This window comes from Gallus gallus, chromosome 2 (assembly GCF_016699485.2).
Source record: "Gallus gallus isolate bGalGal1 chromosome 2, bGalGal1.mat.broiler.GRCg7b, whole genome shotgun sequence".
NCBI lineage: Eukaryota > Metazoa > Chordata > Aves > Galliformes > Phasianidae > Gallus > Gallus gallus.
Window position 1 is genome coordinate 3,579,161 of NC_052533.1, and position 20,413 is coordinate 3,599,573.

The 20,413-nt window shown below is 47.1% G+C and overlaps 1 protein-coding gene and 1 long non-coding RNA gene across 10 annotated transcripts in view; one reads left to right on the plus strand and one right to left on the minus strand.

Moving 5' to 3' along the window:
• Nucleotides 1-491: 491 nt before the first annotated feature.
• Nucleotides 492-11,146, minus strand: LOC101752077. 6 transcript variants are annotated; one of them, XR_001464969.4, is made up of 6 exons: nt 9,511-11,146; nt 9,174-9,356; nt 5,721-6,245; nt 3,265-4,259; nt 2,792-2,959; nt 492-1,719 (listed from the first exon to the last, which is right to left on the minus strand). It is a non-coding gene; the product is annotated as an uncharacterized LOC101752077 (long non-coding RNA). The 6 variants fall into 6 exon arrangements; XR_001464971.4 differs by having other exon boundaries at nt 2,710-2,959; XR_001464970.4 differs by having other exon boundaries at nt 2,705-2,959.
• The window catches only part of PTH2R (parathyroid hormone 2 receptor), a 116,441-nt gene continuing 106,111 nt past the window's right edge, over nt 10,084-20,413 (plus strand). For 3 of the 4 annotated variants that reach the window (NM_001177575.2, NM_001396626.1, NM_001396625.1), the window contains exon 1: nt 10,084-10,622. In NM_001177575.2, the coding sequence (NP_001171046.1) occupies nt 10,548-10,622 (75 nt within the window). In that variant the 5' untranslated portion in view covers nt 10,084-10,547. Of the gene's footprint in view, nt 11,367-20,413 lie in introns of all 4 variants that reach the window. The other variant, XM_046921149.1, reaches the window with a different exon arrangement.

The window sequence follows — 20,413 nt, forward strand, 5'->3', positions numbered from 1 at the left end:
CTTCCTTCCTTCCTTCCTTCCTTCCTTCCTTCCTTCCTTCCTTCCTTCCTTCCTTCCCTCCTTCCTTCCCTCCTTCCTTCCTTCCTTCCTTCCTTCCTTCCTTCCTTCCTTTCTTCCTTCCTTCCCTTCTTCCTTCCTTCCCTTCTTCCGTCCTTCCTTCCTTCCTTCCTTCCTTCCCTTCTTCCTTCCCTTCTTCCTTCCTTCCTTCCTTCCTTCCTTCCTTCCTTCCTTCCTTCCTTCCTTCCTTCCTTCCTTCCTTCCTTCCTTCCTTCCTTCCTTCCTTCCTTCCTTCCTTCCTTCCTTCCTTCCTTCCTTCCTTCCCTCCTTCCTTCCTTCCTTCCTTCCTTCCATTTCTTCGTTTCTCTTCCATTCTGCTCCCTTGTTCTTTTACTTGGCTGAGTAACGTTGTTGAAATATGCAAAAACCAGTTTTCACCATTTCCCCAATCAGCAAAAAAATAAAAAATAATTTTAAAAAATAATTACGATGTGTAACCATGCAGTATTCTCATTTATTATATAGATGGACTCTAGGAAACGTAGAGCAAGATAACGGGGCCTGAGGATGAATCCCAGTACTGTCTGAAGAAAGGATGTTTAAGGGATAACCCACTTCACAGATGCAAGGTATACAACATTAGTAAAAATATTTGAACAAAATATTTTAAAAAATGCATTTCATATGCATTTTAAAATATGCATTGAAAATATATACACATATATTCTATCATTATTTATTTTGTAACATTTATATTTCTACTAAATGGAGGGGAAAAAATCCACAACTTTCCTACCGAAGTCTATTTTCATCCTATCAAAATGTTCAGAACTCTGGCAACAATGAGAAATACCAAATAACTTTCAGAGTACCATTTTTATCACGGCACTTCTGCCAACAAAATAACTGTTAAATCTTACTTCCCTAAATGATGACTAATTACTTCTTATATCCACTGGTGGTGATGTACTGCTGGATCCTTTAAGGCGGATGGATTATTGTAGACACAATGCTGGAGTTCTTTAAGAGCACTTAGGAGAAGATCTTTGACTTGTCTTTATTAAAAGCAATAGTATCTTATCTAAATGGTGGATGGGAGCTGGATGTGAGCCAGCTGTGTGCCCTCATAGCCCAGAAAGCCAAATCTCATACTTGTCTCTGCTTCCACAAAGCACGTAGATAGTTGTCTCGGTGTCCCAAGAACTGTACAGTCTCTTTATGTTTCTTCTTTCTGCTGTCTAAGGCTGAAGAATTGTTCCTTGTCACTATAGCATTGAACATCCCTTCTACAGTAGGAAAAAAAAACCCATCTCCTTCACAACAAGGCTCCCCATCTTAATTTGGAGGCTTGATTGTCTGAGAGTATGTTGTTTCTTATGGCTGACTTGCTGCAAAAAGTGTTCACAGAATCATAGCATATCCTAAGTTGGCAGGAGCCAGAATCAGACTGGTCCTTCAGAAGCACATGGAGATGGAGAAAGAATGGTCTTGTAGCCATGTCTTCCATAACTCCATGCTGTCCTCACTCTCCAAGCTCTTACTTTCCATCTGAGCAGCCAGAGAGGTGTCACACATAGGCTGGGCACGGCCCATGAGCTGCTGGAGAGGGAGCGGTGCAGATGAACAGGTGGCATGTGGGACATGGAGCTTATTCTTGGTCACCATTCTCCGAAGACCAGTCTGTCAGATTGGATGGACGTGGCCAGAGGTCAAGTATGCCTTCTGTGAGAATAGAAAATCACCTTCTCAATATATGTAGATGACTCTGAAAGTAATGCCTCCCATTTATTTCCATGGAAACTACAACAGATACAAGGAGCACAATAGAAGTATTTGATAGAGCAAATTCTCAGCTACAAAGCTCTATTCTTCAACTTAGCCACTACCAATATCAATGAATTTTTGCCAGCAATGAACAAGAGACTGCATGCCAACTTGTGAAATCTGCATGGATGTCTAGAATGTGGCTTGTCTTTCACGTTGCTATCATCAGTGCCTCACTGTGCTCACACTTGTTTGGTCTCTATAAACATTCAGCAAGCATCAATGAATGTCAGTGAGTGCCATTTTTTCCACATGAGGGAATTCAGTGACACACTTTTGCTTCATATGCACTTCTGTGTCAGACATCATTTTGTCAATACCCTTCTACTGCTATCTGTCACGTGGCAACAAAATGTAATGGGATGTTGGTGGGAAGGTTTAACCTCTACTACCATACTACCAACATCCACCTCTGACGTTGTAGGTCAACATAATAAAATAGGAGGCATTATTTATGGAACAACCATTATTAAAAAAAATTTTTTAAAAACACCTCTTTTTGTTTGCACTTCACCTGTCCCAAAAATTTCAGTCTTGTGTTCCCAATGTCTTCACTAGGAGAGGCACCCAATAACCATTCCCCATTACTCTCATCATCATTTTTACAGATCCACCTCCTCTTTTCGATCACACCTCTGCAGCACTCTCTTTCCTTGGCTGAAAGTCCAAGTCCACAGCATGGTTGCACTAACAAAGCAAGATTCAATCCAATAACCTAAGCCTTGGTATTTGTGATCTTTCCCTGGACTGGGCTACAATCCCATTCAGGACAAAAGCTGAGGATCTTCCTAGACTCTCTGAGGAACCAAATGAAAGATTTCATTCAGTGCACCCAGCACACCCAGCAAGCTGGTGCAGCCTCACAAAGAGAGCTTGTTCCCACCTCACCACCAGCTCTGCAGGTTTCAGGCCATCACCTCTGAAGACTTATCAGAGCTGAAATGGACTGTGCACTTAGGGGAATGCTCACCCCCAGGGGAAAGCACAGCTCGGAGAATGCGAGGCTGCTCATGAGTGTCCCTCACATGCTTCCCACACGCTCAGCCCAAGAAGTTGGATGGAGATAAGTAGAGCTTTATGAGGGCAGGATGCTATATGCTGGCGTACGGTACCAGGGAACAGTTTACAAGCTCAGCAACTGCAAAATAAATAAAGAAATAAATGAATATTACTGAAGAAAAAGAAAAAACATAACAAATTATCTCATCTTTCCACTATCTGACTCAGCAAGGATCTCTTAGGGCTATCAATAAGGAGGCTCCAGGTTCTGACATCCTGCTTTTCACCCTGCCTGGCATCAGGTGGGGGCTGATTGCCCCAGTCTGATCTCCGGAATAGAAAGTAAATGAAAACGAAGAAATAAACACGCCAATTAATTAATTAGTGATGGTAATTGAAATGGAAAGTAAAAATAATGAAAAGATAGAACCAGGTATTACTTACAAAGATGGCTTTGTTTGGCAGCAAAAGTCAAAGTCTCAAGGGTCCCTCCAGCTGTGCAGTTGATGCTGCCCTATCCTGCAGTACATCCAGCTTCAGGCCCTTTCCCACAGGCTCTCAAAGAAATCTGCATAGCAAGTCAGGCTCCCATGACAGCCACACTCCTCCGGCTGTTGTAGATCCAGGACGGTCCATCAAAGCCACGTCGATGGATGCCAGCAGAGGATCTGGCCCACTCATTTACATTCACGACTCCGTGGTGCAGCTGGCAGCTGTGAAAGGGCTCATTTGGAAGGCAGCGTGGCTGGGATCAACATCACTTAAGTGATAATCTGCTAATCAGAGCTTCTTCTGTCAGAGTAATGCCTCCACCTCGTCTTTCCCTGCTGGCAGTTTTCTCCTGCAAAGCTTGCCAAATCTTTTCAGCTCCTGGCTGTTTTGGAGGGGTTTTCCTTGCTCACCTCCCAAATGGAGTTTGCCTTTGGTTCTGGCCATGCATTGGATGACAACACACACACGAGTTTGCCTTTGGTTCTGGCCATGCATTGGATGACAACACACACACACACAAAGAAGAAAAATGGATGCAAGCCCAAGTGTGCTGCCAAGGACATCCAGTCTGCCGTGCAACTGGCAGGGATGGGGAGAGGGGTCTGGGGTTTTTTAAGAGCAAAAAAAGATCTTGTGTATATGGAGAAAAGGAGGTTTGAGGCACTCACTTCTCCTGCAGGTCAGGAATGCTGTTGCTCAGTGCTGTGCAAATATCACTGAAACAGCTAAGCTGTGGAGAGCCCCAGGCTGAGTAACCATATGTGAAAAGTATTGTGAAATCTCTTAGGTTGTTGCTTTGAAAGGAGCTGATAAATAACAAAAGACCCTCACTAGGAAGAGAAAAGTAGAGAATCAGCCAGAAATGGCACCAGTTGCTGGTCTGCGGGGAAAAGCCCAGGGCTCTGATCTCCATCCCACTTGTGTCTTTCTGGGTCCAAAGCATCGGCCTACAGCAAGGAGAACAACAGAGATGGGATAAGGCAAGAGCACGTGTTGCTGTGTAGAGCCTGTCTGCCCCACCTTGTCTGCATGAAAACACAACCAAATGGATGCCAAGCCTATTGCTGATGAGGATTTTCCTTCACCTACTTGCATGCCCTGAACTCCTTTTGTATAGCTTTGTTTCAGCTAAAGGTCACTGTATGGAGCCACTGACAATTGTGTTCTACTGGTGACTTTGCTAACCCATCTGGCCTGCTTAAGATGCAAAATGCCTTTGGGTTCATCTGTCACCTCCAACACTCCTTTGTTGCCTTAACCCAAGACCTCAACTCCACACACCTCATCTCTCTCTTCTCCCAAACCATTTTCAGGTCTGTGATCCTTTTTCTGACACATTTTCTGCGTCTTCTCATGTAGGGCACCCAAACCCACCACGATGACTTCGCCCCAGTTACTGAGTCACCTTGTAAACCATACTGCAGGGCATTAGAAGAGGCGTACAGCCCATCTATGGCCACATATCACAAGCATTTCTGTGTACTTAATGAAGAGTCTTTACAGAGAAATCTAAATTTTTAAAAATATATTTTTATTTTTGATTTTTTTCCTATATAGAAAAATCTATTTATTACTGTTTTTTATTTCATACCACCTGGAGGAAGGGGAGCAGCGTTTAGAAGGAATTGAAGCAAAGCAGAAGAGAAAGCTGCTGAAAGCAAAAATATTGTCCCAGAAAGTGTTTTAATGGATTCAATTCTCACCCTCATTCTTCTTGAGCATTCATTCGCTGTTCAATGTGTGAGTACAAAAAATGTATTTTTCTTATTCTGACATACATTTCCAAAGCAGCCCTGTTCCTTGAGTGCTGGATGCTATTGGAGAAACTCATAGAATCATAGAACGGCCTAGGCTGGAAACATCCTCAAAGGTCATCCAGTCCCAACCCGGGGCCATGGGCAGGATTACCACCTTCCAGATCAGGCAGCCCAGGGCCCCATCCAACCTGGCCTTGAGCACCTCCAGAGATGGAGCACCCACAGCTTCTCTGGGCTTTTCATCCGGCTTCTCATTTTGCAATGAGAGAATTTTTCACCCTAGATTTTGTCCACGAGTTCCAGAGCAGATGTTTTCTTAAAGAGCCAACAAAGAAGCCATCACACACCACTTCCACAGTCATCTCAGCCAAGAGTTACGACTTCATCTTTGTGTAAACAGTGTCAATTGGACCTCTATTATACTCCTTCTCCTCTCTGACCATGTGAAAACAAAATGCTGACAGCAAAATTCTGCTCTTTACAACACATACAACAAAAATGGCCAGAAATTAATGATGGCTATCTGGCTTAATGCACAAACCCAACATGTTCGAAGCTGCTTCTTGTATATTTTGGCCTTGATTTTGCAAACAAAACGCCAGCAATAGCCAAGTGAAAACAGAGCAAACAGAGCAGAAAAGGCTGTCTCACCCTTGGTGACAGTCGGTCATTGGACTGGCTTCTTGCACAATGAGGGATTCTTGCAGCGTGGCTGCCAACCCCATCCATGTCAGACCTTTCCCTCCCTGATCAAAGGCTTTGGCTGATGTAAGTCATGATGTTTCACTGAACCTGAGTGACCGAGGAGAGAAAGGACAAGAGGTGTTTTATCCAGGCTGGGACCTGATCTCCAGCAGAGGGGAAACATTCACCCAGCTGGGAGGAGGAGATGTTTATTATTAGGCCGTGTAAAAGTTAGCTACAATACAGAGCCAATTCACAGGAGCAATAATTCCTGGTCAAAACCTTAGCCAGTTTAGATTGATTATGTATTTTTTTTATGCTGTCTTACATCAGTAGGAGGATCTAAACATTTTGGTTTGTTGTAAGATGTTGGAGAAACTCAGTTCAACACGTGCCATACCCAAGGGTCTCCTTAAAATAGCAACATTACAAAGGCTTCTTTTAGTGCTGCATTCCTTCTGGGTTCATTATACACACATTCATGGATACAATCTGAAAGAAAAACAAAACAAAACTTAGATGTCCAAATTACCTTTGCCTTGACATAAAGAGATGCCTGGAACAGATCTGCTGGAGAATGGAGTCCTGTGCCCCCCAGTGGGAAGAGACCGGACAAACAACAGCAGACGTCTGGATGTGCAGAAGAGCTCATTCCCCTCTCAAAGGTCTGCAGAGAGGGGGAAGAGTTGCCTTGTAACCCTGGCTGAGAGAATACACAATGTCTGGGGATGAATAGAGATAATAAAAGCATTTTCCTGGGGCACTGCCCCCCAAAAATGAGCAAACTCAGCTGTTTTGTGTTTGACCTCGCATAAATCCGGATTTCCAATGGCGGTAGGACCTAAAAGCGGAGGGCTTGATCCTCAGCACCCAATGAGTCAGGCAGAGAGAGAGATCCTTTTCATGTGGGGAAAGAACTGGGCAGTTTGCTTGGGAAGAGAAGTGCTGGAATGATGCAAATTGGGAAATTCTCACATGCTTTCCTCTGGTGCCTGACTGAGAGCCCCAGCCATGGTTTAGGCCTTAAGTTGATTCAGGGGAGGTTCAGATTGGATGTTAGGAAACATTTCTTCTCCAAAAGAGTGGCAATGCAGTGGCACAGCTGCCCAGGGAGGTGGTGGGGTCACCAGCCCTGGAGGTGTTCCTGAACCATGGAGATGTGGCACTGAGGGATGTGGGCAATGGGCATGGTGGGGTGGGTTGGGGTTGGTGATCTCAGAGGTCTTTTCCAAACCTTAATGATTCCATGATTGTGTGATTCACTGTGTCTTTAGAGGGCCCTCAGTCATACAGTCCAACTGCTCAGCTCCCACAAGCCTGCTCTGCCCACCTTATCTGGCCTCACTCCTATCTTGCACTGAGTGCCATGAGAGCTGGGTTACATCCTCTACTTGAAGAAACTCCTCTTTAGAGCTGCATTTGATGCTCATGACTCCAAAGACCTGCAGCCCTTGCAACTCCTATCTTCCCAGAAAGGAGCAACGAAGCAAACGCAGACTGCTGCAATTGGATTTGGGGAATCCTGTGGTGTTGGGTTTACATTGTTTGAAGATAACAGGGATCCAGAATAACATCTGCCATATTCTTGGTGGCCATAAGAGTGGGGCTCTGCTGGGCCAACTTTGAGCTGGGGTTGGAGGGAGGGAAAAGTTTCCTTCTTGCACAGCTTCAGCAGTTCAGCAGTATCTGCCCTTAATCATTAAATGATTGGATGGAGAAATTACCAGCATAAAGGCATCCCTGGCCCAGTCCCAGCACACGAGGGACTGGATACAAAGGGGTGACCAAAGTCTGGATGTCTCTTAAACCAGATCAGATCCTGCTTTATTTGCATCACCACCCAGTAGCAGCAGGAGGTGGGGAGCAATGCAATATATGAGGCGTTCTCTTGCTCCTTCCCTCTTTCCCACCCAAAAAATAATAATAAATTTAAAAAAAACAGCAAAAGAGATGCTATGGGACTCATGAAACTTTGCAGCAGAGTTATTTTTCTTCCCCCCCTTCTTCTCAGACAGACTATAGAGCCTCGGGTACACATTTGCTCAGTTGCCTATACTTAAACACGCACAGACGCTCAGCTCCCACCAGGGATGGAGGCTGTCCCACCCCTTTGGTTGAGCAGATTGGAGAGAAGTGAGCCAACAGCCCCCCCAAAATGAAATGAAATGAAATAAAGCAGCAGAGGTGGAAATACCTTCCCCAGGATTCCCCCAGGATCCCCTCTCAGGAACCCCCTTTTTGAGCCCACCTCCCTCAATAAATGTATTTTTAATCCCTATGTGGGACATAAATTTGGGAACAGCGTGGATGAGGGGCAGTGGGACAGACTGATGGCGTTGGGGTGGATGGGGAGGGGGGGTTGGCTTCGTGGCTTTTAAATCCTTTCTCCCAACCCTTCGCGTGGGTGCCCCCTTCAGCACGCATTGCCCAACCGGAGCGCAGGGGGTGGGACGGGGGGTGGGATGCGGTGCGGTGCGGTGCGGTGGGAGGGCTGCGGGATGACCCCGTGCCTCGCAGCCCGTCGGTCAAAGGCTGAGTACGGCTGATCAATGGGGGCCAACCCCTGGGGGGGGGAAGGGGGAGGGGGGCTTTTATACCTACCCTTCTCCCCCCGCGGTGCGGAGATCTGTCGGGGCTGGCAGGGAGAGGCAGAGGGCTCGCAAGGAGGAGGAGGAGGAGGAGGAGGAGAAGAAGGAGGAGGAAAAGATTGCATCAAGAGCAACACTTCTTTTCCCCCTCCCTCTCTCTCTCTCTCTCTCTCTCTCTTACAGGAAGCCCTACTCTACCTTAGCCTTGGAAAGAGCCCCTTTTCATAAAATTAGCTGAAGGCACCTATTCACAGCCATGGGGCCGTGAAAAAAAAAAAAAAAAAAAGCAACTAACCGACTGTAGAGGCTTTTTTTTCTCTCTCTCTCTCTCTCTCTTTTTTTTTTTTTTCTCTCTTCGCTCCAAAAAATAAAAGAGAAATGCGCGCAGCTCCGCTCGGCGAAAACGCGTTGTTTTTACCGTCTGCCCTCCGGCGGGGTATAGAGGTCTGTTCGGTTTGGTTTGGGGTTTTTTTTTTCGGTATTTTATTTTATTTTGGGCTTTCTCTCTGCTTATTTAGCTCCTAATCACAAAATCCGGGCAGAAAGAAAGAAAGAAAGAAAAAGTTGAAAGGAAAAGAGAAGCGAAGCAAAGCAAAGCAAAGCAAAGCGCAGGAGTTGATGTCCAAAGTTCCCCCAGTGAGTCAGCCCGCAGCGCAGCGCTGTGTCCCGCGTGGTGCATCCCTGTCCCCCCCCTCCCCTCCTCGCTTCTTCTCCCACGCCGAAAATAAACCCGATCAGGGGACGGCTGCTGGAGTTTCACCCCCAGCGGCGTGGCTTTGGGGGGGGCTATCCTGTTTTCCTATTATATATGAATATATATACATATATTTACCTTGTCATTTTATGAATGAAAGCGCCCGGCTGAGCTGGGAGCACCATCCCCAGCCTTGAAACTGCGATGCTGGTGACATCCACGAGGGGTGCGAGGTGCTGGGGACATGAGGGGGGGAAAGCGGGGATGCGATGCGCCGGGGGCTCCGCGGGGGGCTCCTCCTTGCGGGGCACGGAACGAGGACTGCGCTCCCGTGAGAGTGTGAGAACGGGAAAAAATTCAAACAGTAAAGATACAGGGATATATTGAAAAAGATTTCAGAACGTTTGGCGGAGGGAAAATCTTTTTTCTCTCTTTTTTTGCCGCGAGAAAAAAAGTATATTCTAAAATGAAGTACCTAGAGAGAGTGGCGGTAGGAGGCGGGGGAGTCGTCAGCCTCACGCTTTCACGCCGTGTTCAATCGGCTTTTTGAAACTGCAGATCCTCTGAGGCAGAGAGGGGAGAGAGGAGCGAAAAAATCCCGATTTGTAACTGAAACACACTTCGACCCGGAGGGCTGGAGAATAAACCTATTGTGGAGGCGAAACGCGCGGCGATACACCAGCAAGGAAAAAAAAAAAAAAAAAAAGGAGGAAAAGGTCCCCCCCAAAAGCACCGCTGTTTGCGAAGAAAAAGTAAATGAGGAGGGAAAATATCTCCAAGTTTTCGCTATTTTTTTTTCCCCGTAACTTTCTGCTCTGAGAGCCGTTCGTGTGGCGAAAGTGGAGAAAAAGAAGAATTAAAAGAAAAAAAAGGCTTTTTTTTTTTTTTTTTTCCTCTCTCTCTTTCTTTCCAAACCCCTCCGAAACCCAAAAGATAAAATTACTGGATCTAAAAATAAAGCCGTGGTTTAAAGCCTCCCCCACCCTCTCCGATCTCCCACCCCTTCCACCCCTCTCTCGCCTTTCTCCCTCCCTCCCTCCCTCTCTGCCTCTTTCTGTGTGTTTGCGTTTGACAAAGAAATTATTTGAACTTCCCACTGCCTCATAAAAAGGAAACAGAAGAGCGCGGCTTTGACATATGGATGTGATTTTTCTGCTCTGAGACAGATGCACGCGGAAAACAACCAGCACCGGGGGCTGCGGCGCTGAGCGAAGCCGAAGTCGCTCCGCTTCTTCGCATGGGCTCCTCCGCTGCCTTTCGGGAGCTGCCCGCATCTCCAGCCATGAGAAAGCGAAGCAAAGGACCGGGCTTTCTCGTCATGTGCCTTTCCGGCTAAAACAAACAAACAAACAAACAGACAAACAAACAAACACCGGTTCTGGAGAGTGAGGTGGAGGGGGGGGGAGGTTGGAGGGAGGGAAGGAGAAATCATCTGCAAGCGGAGCGCTGGAAGACCTCTCCGTCCTCCAACTTCCCCGAGAGAGCGTGGATGCTGGAAGGAGCCCCTTGGATATGGGATCATATCTGGTTTATCACAGCCTGGGTTTGATCCTCTGCTGCTCCGTGCTGAGCTCGGTCTACGCTCTGGTGAGTGCCTCCGATCCTTCTTTTTCTCGGCTGTTTCCTTGATGAGTAAAACCGCTCTGCTTTTGGGGGATTTGAGGAGGCAGAGAGCCTCCTTTGCAGCCCCGGTGGCTGATCTCGCTGCTTTCCGAGCTGCTGCATCAGATGGAATTAAAAATGTCTGTGCTTCCCGGAGAGTTTGAATCACTTTTCAGTCCCTCCGGACGGGAGCGCGTGTAGTTTGACAGGGAGCTGCTCCGGGAAAGGCGTTTTGGGGGATCACTCAAAAGACACCTCCCAGGAAAGGGCGATTTTTCCTTTTTTTTTCCTTCCTTCCTCTCTGTCTCTGTCTCTGTCTCTCTCTCTCTCTCAAAAAAATAATAAAAATAAAAAATAATAATAAAAAAAATAGAAGGACATTTAATTTTCATTTCATTACATTTCCATTTAATCTTCCTAATTTGCAAATCTGCTTAATCTCAGCAAAACACTGCCTTGCTCTCCGAGATTGATTTTGGAGAGCATGGGGACTGCAGACAGTTTACACTGAGGAGCGTGAAAGTAGTATTAACCCTTTGCTCCCTGGCACTATTTTCACCTGTTCCTGAGCACACCAAGGGAGAAAACCTTTATAGAGGTGACAAATAAGGGCTAAAGGCTGCCCAAGCTGCCTCGATGGTGGTGACAGGCAATGGGTCGAGTTCTACAGACCACTCTGTCACCAAAGTCCTGCCACAGAAATCAAGTCATGCAGAAATCGACCACCAGGTATTAACTCATTGCTGGGTGTGCTGCTCTGACATGTGCTTTGCTTTCTTTCTCCATCCCTGATGGAGTGGTGATGGGTGGCATCACCATCGCTGCTGCCGCTTCTTGGTGAGCTCTTGGTGTAGGAAGTGGCACAGCCACCACCTGACCACCAGACACCACTTAATGCTGTGTCTGCTCTTCCAGGGGGGATGGAGATGATAGAATCATAGTATTATTAAGGATGGAAGCAACCTCTCAGATCATTTAGTCCAACTGAGGTGTGTTGGGAAAAGGGCTGACCCCAGCGCTGGTTCTGTTCAGGTCCTCTCCGAAGGGCTGTCACATTCTTTTGGGTTTGGTAGGACATCATGCAGGGCAAGTGGGAAGGTATCTCCCCATTTCCAGCATCGTGCTGGGGGGAAATGTCCATATATGAGAACAGACAGCCCCTTGGAAAATAGTCTCTGTTGCAGTCCATCCCGGTCTTGATCTAACTAATCACAGCTCAACGGCCAAAGAAAGCTGAGGGATGCTGAGGGCTAGAAAGTGCAGGTTCAATGAGGTTTTAGTGACATCTGAGGTTTCTCCCATGTTCTTGGGTTGGATTAGCATCTCCATCACCACAGTGACTCTGCAGCTGTGTCAGGACAGGCTCTGTGGGTCCTGTAACACCTGCAGTCTCCATATACAGCTGTAACGCTGCTGGAGTCAGCATCATAACTCCTGCTAGGGCCAGAGTTCTTGAAACAGTTCCAATAGAGCTGAGCAAACTTCACTATACAGAAAAGATAGGCAAGCACCGACAGTCCACCTCCACTCCCAGTACCGCTTAGGTCCCCATCCCAGTACATCCCAGTACCATCAGAAGACACAAGGAAGCAGCCAGTGAGCCGTGTCTCAGTGTCTGGTATCTCCTGTAGGTGTTTTATTTGTCATAGCCCCATCAGAACAGACCCTTTCAGATGAGGATCTCCATGCCACGGAAATACATCAGGAGCTGCTCCACCAGGAGCCCCATTCAGTATGATAAGGCCCAGACTGAAATGAATTTTTCAGACATTGATTTTCAAACCTGCCAATGACAGCTTACTCAAAAGTTTGAAAAATCACTCTGAAAATTCAGGAGCTGCAGGGTTAACCTGGGAAAAAACACTGAGGGTAGCTGCAGAATGATAGGGATGCAAGGACTTAATTTAGAGATAGACTCTGTGACAGCTTTGGACTGGGCTAAGAGTGGTACCCAGTCCTCCAACAAAGGGTCAGAAGGATTCCCACAGAATGATACAGTGATTTCTTATAACTTCAGGGCATGATTTATCTGTCTGGGGCTGGAGGACGTGAGGTTGGAAGACAGGGGCCAGAGGATATGAGATTGGAGAACATGGGACTGGAGGACATGAGGTTGGAGGACATGGGACTGGAGGACATGAGGTTGGAGGTTGTGGAACTGGAGGACGTGAGTTTGAAGAGCTGTGGGTGTTGGGCTCTTTGCTGCTCAATCCTTTGCATCCCAGAGCTGGTGAAGTCCAGAGCACCATGCCTCCTAAATCTGAAGCTGTCATTCCCATTGTTTCTTTGATCGGTAGGCAAAAGTGGCAAAAAAAAGTGACTGGCACTTTTGCCTACTGTCCTACTACAACTTTTGCCTACTACTTCCTACAAAAAAAAGGAACTGGAGTAGGGATGGGAATGATGTTTTTGATGGTCTGTGTTGGTGCTGTGTGTGCATCCCCCCACATTAAATCTAAGCATGGGGGGAATTCAAGCACACTTCAGAGTGCAGTGGGAGTGGGTCCCATTGCAAAAGAAATGGGTGATGCTCTGCTGTCCTCCAGACCCCCCAGCAATCTGGGGAAGCCCTCCTCTCCACCTTCCCCCGGGAATATTCCTAATTAACACCTGCTTAAGCGATGGCAGAGATCAGTTTATCGACTGAGTGCTTTGCACTCCAGTCTGGCAAGAGGAGGGGTGACCATTTGGGTCCATTTTTCTATTCGGTGAGACCAGCCTGAGTCAGACAACCCTGCAGATGCGGGCTTGAAAAGATGATGCGTGCAAAAGGAGCTTTAAAAGTGGGTCGAACACCGGCACGAGAGGAGAAGTTCAGATGTGGGCACTGTTTTTATCAGGATAAATAAGCACTGCCAGAACTGCTTGCAGGAAAGCCTCCCTGTGTCCCTCCTGCAGCCGATACCCCCATGGTTTGCTCTGCTGAGCTGTTCAGTTCTTACTCAGTTTCATCCTCAGCTTGAGCCTGGTTATCTCTGTCAGAGATATTCTGCAGAATAATTTAAATATATACGTATAATAAAGCCATGCCCTGCTCTGATGCTGCCTATTTCTGGGATTTGGGTTGGAATAATTCAGTTTCGGGAAATGGGTAACAGCCTGAGCCAAGTGCAGAGTTCCGCATGGTTGGGAAAAGTGGGTGCAGGTGTGGTGTGAAATGGGTGGAAAAAAGGCACCAAGTGTTGCCTTTCTGCCATGCCTCAGTGCCTCTCAGGAGGTGCTGCTCCTCTGGAGTCTGTGCTTGGCCAGCAGAATGGGCTCCAGCCCCGCCTGATGGTTCCCCAGCCCTGGTCCCTCTGCTTGGGTTCTGCTGAAGATTGGCTTTGCAGAGAAGTTGGAGCACTCCCCTGAAAATTCAGGGGGTGTCAGTAAGGGATTGGGAGCCCTTTTCTTGTGGGAATGACCCGAAATGGGGACGAGTTTGGCCAGGTCATCGTCAGGACAGTTGGATTAGATGATCTTAGAGGTCTTTTCCAACCTTCATGATTCTGTGGTTCAGGAGGGTCTCAGCCCTCGCTCCCAAAGGAGTGTCCACACCAGTGCTGATGTTGCTCTCCAGCGGGAAGGTCTGGTAGGAATAAGAAAAGTTGTCCTGCTTCACCCTGCAGGAGCACCAAGTAGCAGAGATCCCAAAACTCTGCAGAAAGCCATTGGACTAAGGAGGTGTTGGTCGATGCTTTGCTCTTTGCTTCACTCCTTGTCCGTCCCTCTGATCAGATTTGGATTTGGAAAAGGGAAGGATTTTAGATTGAACCATTCATAGCTGGAAGGGGAAAAAAAAATATTGTCCCTCAGAATGGGGCCAATAATAAAAAGAATAATCATCAAATAATCCTACATAGAGATCCTGCAAATCCCGACTGCTGTCTGAAATCATTAAATAAAGACAGCCTCCAAGTGCAAGGAAACAATGTCTGAAATGTTCTTTTTCTCCACACGAGCTTGGGAGCGTGCCCATCCCTGCCCCGTGTATTTATGAAAGATATGGTTTTTGTTATTGTACTTTGGGATTAGCAGATATCCCTGGACTATAAAATACCCGACCGCAAAATATAAAGCAAACAGGGCTCTGCGTCACGGTAGTGCACGGGCTGTGATTTCACCCTGCAGAAGCCTGAAGTGCTCAGTGGCAAATCCGACCTGAGCAGGCTGGGTTTGGTGCAGAGGGAATAGAGAATGCAGTGGGGCAAATATGTGCACGGAGGGTCAGGGTTGGAGGAAACAAAACCTGAGGTGCGCCTTTTAGGCCCAGGCAGTTGTTGTTTGGTTTCTGACCTCCTAGAAATAGCTCCAAAGCATTGCTTTGGGATCAGTGGGGTTATCCTTGGGAGGGCAGTGTGTCTGCGGTCCCAGCCAGGGGTAACCCAGTTCAGACAGCTCAAGCAGGGACAGCTGTTGTCCCCATCACCGCACTGCCGAGCAGCCCCTGTGCTCCCACGTCCATGTGCAAAATGATGCTGAGATCCCTGCCTTGACAGCATGCGTCGTCTCACATCTTTGCATCCATTGACTTGGCATCCGTTCTCTTCCTGGAGAAGGGGAGGCCCTGGGGAGACCTGAGGGTGACCTTTCAGTATCTAAAGGGGGGCTGTAAGAAAGAAGGAGACAGTCTCTTTAGCAGGGTCTGTTGTGATAGGACAAGGGGAAATGGTTTCAAGCCAAAGGAGGGGAGATTTAGACTGGATGTAAGGAAAAAGCTTTTTTACAGTAAGGATGGTGAGGCACTGGAAGAGTTGCCCAGAGAGGTGGTGAAAGCTCCATCTCTGCAGACAGCCAAGGTCAGGCTGGATGGGGCTCTGAGCACCTGATGGAGCAGTGGGTGTCCCTGACCATTGCAGGGGAGTTGGACCAGATGGCTTCTAAAGGCCATTTCCAACTGCAGTGATTCTATGATTCTATAACCCCATTCCAACCAATAAGGGATCATGGGTGGAAGATGCTGGCTGGAGGCTTTTATTCCATAGGGATGTGCTTGGGAATTCACTGCTCAGCTACCTGATGAAAAGCAGTTGAAATCAGTCCCTGATTTGCAGATGTTTGGGGCATAGACATACACTCATCTTGCCATGGTTTCTCAGCAGTTTGACTGCCTCTGACCAAAACCCTGCCTGGGAAGTGGTCCTCGGGTCCTCATTACTGCCAAGCAGCTCCATCCTCACCCCCCACTGCTGTGAGATGGTGATGATGTTCAGTGCATATTTATATCCTGATGGGACCGCCTTGCTGTTCAGTCCCATTGGGCTCCCCTTGCTGTTGGCCAAAGTGAAGACCTCAACAGGCTCAGCCAGTGTTAAAGATCAGACACCTTGCTCTGGTGCTGAGAATTTGCTCTCTCCCTCTGCATCCACATGGATGCTATAATACCCATGTGGATCTCTCAGCCTAAACTCCAAGTGACCTTACAAGAACTGCTGTAATAAGGATGATCTTTGTGATCTTTGTGCTGCACATTTTGCAGGATGGTTCCGTTAATAAGTGACACTTGGAGCTGAAATGCAACCAGCAGAATTCCTGCCTGGGTCTGATCCTGAGCTTGCATTTCTCGTGGGAACAAACATTCAAACTCATGCTTGCTACACTTGGCTTGACATTAACCTGTTGTTTCCAATGAGGTCAGGCTGACCCTTATTACTAATCAGTGGGGCTCTATGCTTTGGGAGTCTCCCTTCCCTGTGGAGGCCCAGCTTGGTTTGACTTCCAGAAACCTGATTTCCAAGAATGGAAAATTCTGGATGGATGACACCCTCTTATCAGGCTGTACTTTGATCCTCCTATTACACAAATCTCCCCAAGAGCACTCAGGCGATGCTTTCGTTGCTGCAATCTTCTGCAAGGCTGTCCTGTCTTTCTACCCACACATTTTTCCCTTTAGCCAGCAAAGCAGAAAGTGGGCTTCACTGCCTCTTTTCCCTCTCACTCCTCCGGTGTTCCTGGCTCGAGGCATTTCAGCAGTGCAGGAATTGTGCTATCCCTGGGTGACAGATAAATATTTCAAGTATTGTAGCTTGGGTGGGGGGATGTCAAGGGGAGAAAGTCATTTATCTTCTCCTTCCTTCTCTCCTGCTGGGGCAGCCCTATATTTCAGAGGACATTGGAGGGACCCCAGGGTACAGACAGCAGGAAGGTGTTGGCCTGATGCTGTGACACATGAAAGGTAACCCAATGAAACAGCTCAGAGAGGAGCAGTCCCACTTACCCACAACTCTACCTCCTTCTCCTCCATGAGATGATTGAAGTCCCCGAGCTGGCATGAAAATAACTCAGGGTGGGAAATGGGAAATAAATGCAGGTTTGTTGCTGGGTCAGTGAATGGTGTCTGCATATCAAAGGTTTGGATGAGCTCCTGAGACACACGAGGGAGAGATTGGGTTGCACCGGTGGGGACAAGAAGGAGAGCCAGCGATGTGTGCAGCTCCATCCTGACACCACACGTACGATCATTATGCTCCAACATAAATCCCCCCACTTCTCCTTTTGACAGACCCACACCCCATCCCAAGCCTGCTGTGAGGTCTGCTGTACCTTCTGCTCTTGGCAGTAAATACACACACAGCGAGGTGTGAGGAGCATAGGCTTCAACTCTACCTCTGAACCCCACCTCCCTCAGCCAGACTATTTAATCATGAGCACCATTCTTGGCAGGGTTTTTGTCTGGGCAGATGAGCAGTGCTCCAGGTAATGTTCCCAAGTGGTGGTTCAGGATAGCACAGGGACTGGATGTGGTCTCATTCTTTTTTGGGGGAAAAATGAGTTTGGGCTCGTAGGCATGAGATATGCCATCTTTCTTGGCTTCAAGACCAGAAGTCAGGACCCAGCCCTTTTATTTAGCAGCAAACAAGGACTCCCAAGTCTCAGAACTGGCCTGGAGGCAGCACAGCCATCCAGTCCTAGCCCACCTCTCTGACCTTACCGAAGTACAGAATAAGTGAGCCTTCAAAGTCCAAAGGCATTCGGAGTTTTCATGTCTTTTCACTGTAAAAACCTCAAATATCCACCATCTTCCAGATGAAGGGCTCAACCAGGTCAGACCTGGCCTCTTGGGGCAAGCACTGGAGATAGCAGTTGCTGTCTCAGCACCCAAGGCAGGCTGGTTATCTCACTTCTCACATGGCTGCCCCACTGTTAATCAGGGTTCCTCGATGTTATCTTTATGTCTGTCTCCTTCCCTCTCCAAGCACTTCTGCGTATCTATTTGCTTGGTCTTGTCACACTGAGAGCAAGAAGCAGTCACAATTGCATCTGTAAAGGCAGGTTTGAAAGTCAATGTGAGTCCTTAGAAAACCTTCTCTTCTCTTTACTGAACTTCAGCTTGGGACTTAATTTCTTTTTTTTTTTTTTCTTTTTTTTCTTTTTTTTTTTCCCCATTTCTGTGTTTTAACAGGAAAGTGAGCATTATGCAAAACTTAGCTTATTTTTGCCAGGGGTTATGGGACAAGGTGCTCTGAAAAGGAAGGTAGGGAGTTGCCACATCTTGGGCATGTAGCAGAGAACAAATGATCGTTTAACTGAGACCCAGTGGAGTCTTGGGGGACTCCAACACTGTTCAGGACCAGTAGTAACTCTTTTAACTGCTGATCCTATGGATCCAAACACGTTAGGAAATTCCTAATCTCCTCTAGGAGGGAATTACCAGCAGCTCCTATTGTTTTGCAGGGCTACAAACCAAACTCAGACAAAGCATTGGGCTGATTTCCATGAACTTTGCAAGCTATTTCCATCTATCCAACTTTTATTGCCTGAACTCCTGCCTCACCTCCATGTTACCTTGACTTTCTCATTGGCATTTCGACTCCAGACCACTTTTCCTTTCAGATGCTGAGCAGTTGGAGTTAAAATAGATTTGAGAAAATGTCCATGGCAAGTGGTTGCAAGGAAATGACATCTTTCCCCTTGCTGCACTCAAAGAGTAAGATCAATAAATCAACATTATGCAGCGTATCTATTTCATGGTTAGCAGTTTCACTCAGCTCCCTGAAAATACAGGAAATTTCTTTTAAAAATAAAAGTGATAGAGAGCTGATAAGAAGCTGAAGTGCTAAGAGATGCCCAACGCATACAGCTTTGGAACCCTGTGTTGTGGGCTTGCCAAGAGCCATCTGCTTATCAGACCTTTTCACCTCTCAGAATTGACATCAGGGTTTTCTCCAAGTCTGTGTTTTCTTCCAGTGCTCTCGAGGTTATGCTCAATGAATTGCTTGTTCAAAAACGACCTTTTCAGTTATCAGATGAGATCAGGAACTGAGATTTACCTCTTCCACTGAATTTCTGCATGCTTTCAGGCATTTCTTTCTCTGTATATGCAGTAAAGACATGGTTTTGAGGTCATGGTGAGGATGGGTTGACAGTTGGACTGGATGATCTTAGTGGTCTTTTCCAACCTTAACAATTCTACGATTCATTGATCAAAGGTGCACTTGGAAAGATGGTTTATTTTTATTGTTCTTCCCAGAAAAGGATAAAAGAGAGAGAGATGTCTCTATAGGCACAGAGGTGAAAAAGTGTTCCCATTCTAAATAACCATGCTCACTAGGTCTGTAGGTGGTCAGCAGTGGTCAGATGCACTGCATCTAATGCAGACATGACTTGTTTTCACTTGAGCTGAGTTACCAGGACTGTCAAGTCCCAGAAGTGTTTCCTCAGACTAGCCACTGGATGGGGACAAAGCAGGATGGAGTTCATTTCCCATGCCTGGCATTAGATATTGGCCATGTGTATTCGTGTATCTCAAAGCTGCCCAGTGTCCTCAAGGGACTCACTCAGCCACAGAGGTCATCCCAACCTCAGGCCACCAGTGGTTGCACCCAAAAGACACTGGGTGGGCCTGGAGGTCTCATTTCCTCAGCTAGTGAAGGCATGAGGTTTGGTGCAAAGCTATTATGTATGCGCGTCCATACAAGCAGGTGTGTGGGCAAAAGTCTCTGACTCATGCTGTAGCATTGTTAAATAGTCTTGGAGCATCCCAGCATATAACCCCACTGCAATCCCACCATGACTGGTGTTTCTCTGTCAGCCTTTCACCACCACAATGAAGTGTGTTTGTTGTTTTTTGCCTCGTTCCTGGTATCAGATTTTCTCTCTGATTTGCCTTAACCTCATCATAGAAACCACAAAGCTCAAGGGGCCACAGCGTTCTGCTGGCATAAATCAGTGGTGTTTCTGTGGAGTGCAGAAGGACCAAGAGTCTCATCTGGTGTCAATCAGCATCACTGCAGGGAAATAAGAGAGCCAGGGGTGATTTGGAGTAGCCCAGCTGGCACATTCTGGTGCTAGCCTCCTGGCCCTGGGTTGCCTCTGGATGGGAAGGGACAGGATTCTGCAAGCTGAGAGATCTGGTCAGATGACAAGCCCCCAGAATCCATATGCTTCTCCAAACCATGTTCAGCCATGCTTCAATAGCTTCTTTCGTGGCTGGCTGCCTTGTGCAATGAATGCCTTTTTGAAAGCATTTAAAGATGAGCAATTTGGGGGGGGATCTCGGAGGGAGGGAGGGAGTGTCACTCTTGTTTCTGGCTCTGGTGGTGGTGGGAAGGATGATATGCATGCTGGTAGGCTGGATTTAATTCAAACCAGAGGACGGGGCTGAATTCAGTGGTTGGTTTGGGTCCATTCTTAAAGACAGTTAAATCATAATGTTTGAATGTAAGAGATTTGAGCAAATTCATCATCGGTGTTTCAATTAGACTGAGCAATAGGCAGTTGCTTTTTCTTCCCTCCTAACTCACTTCTAATGCTGATTTTGTCCTGGTGTTCTTTGGTGTCATGGACAGCATCAGTTT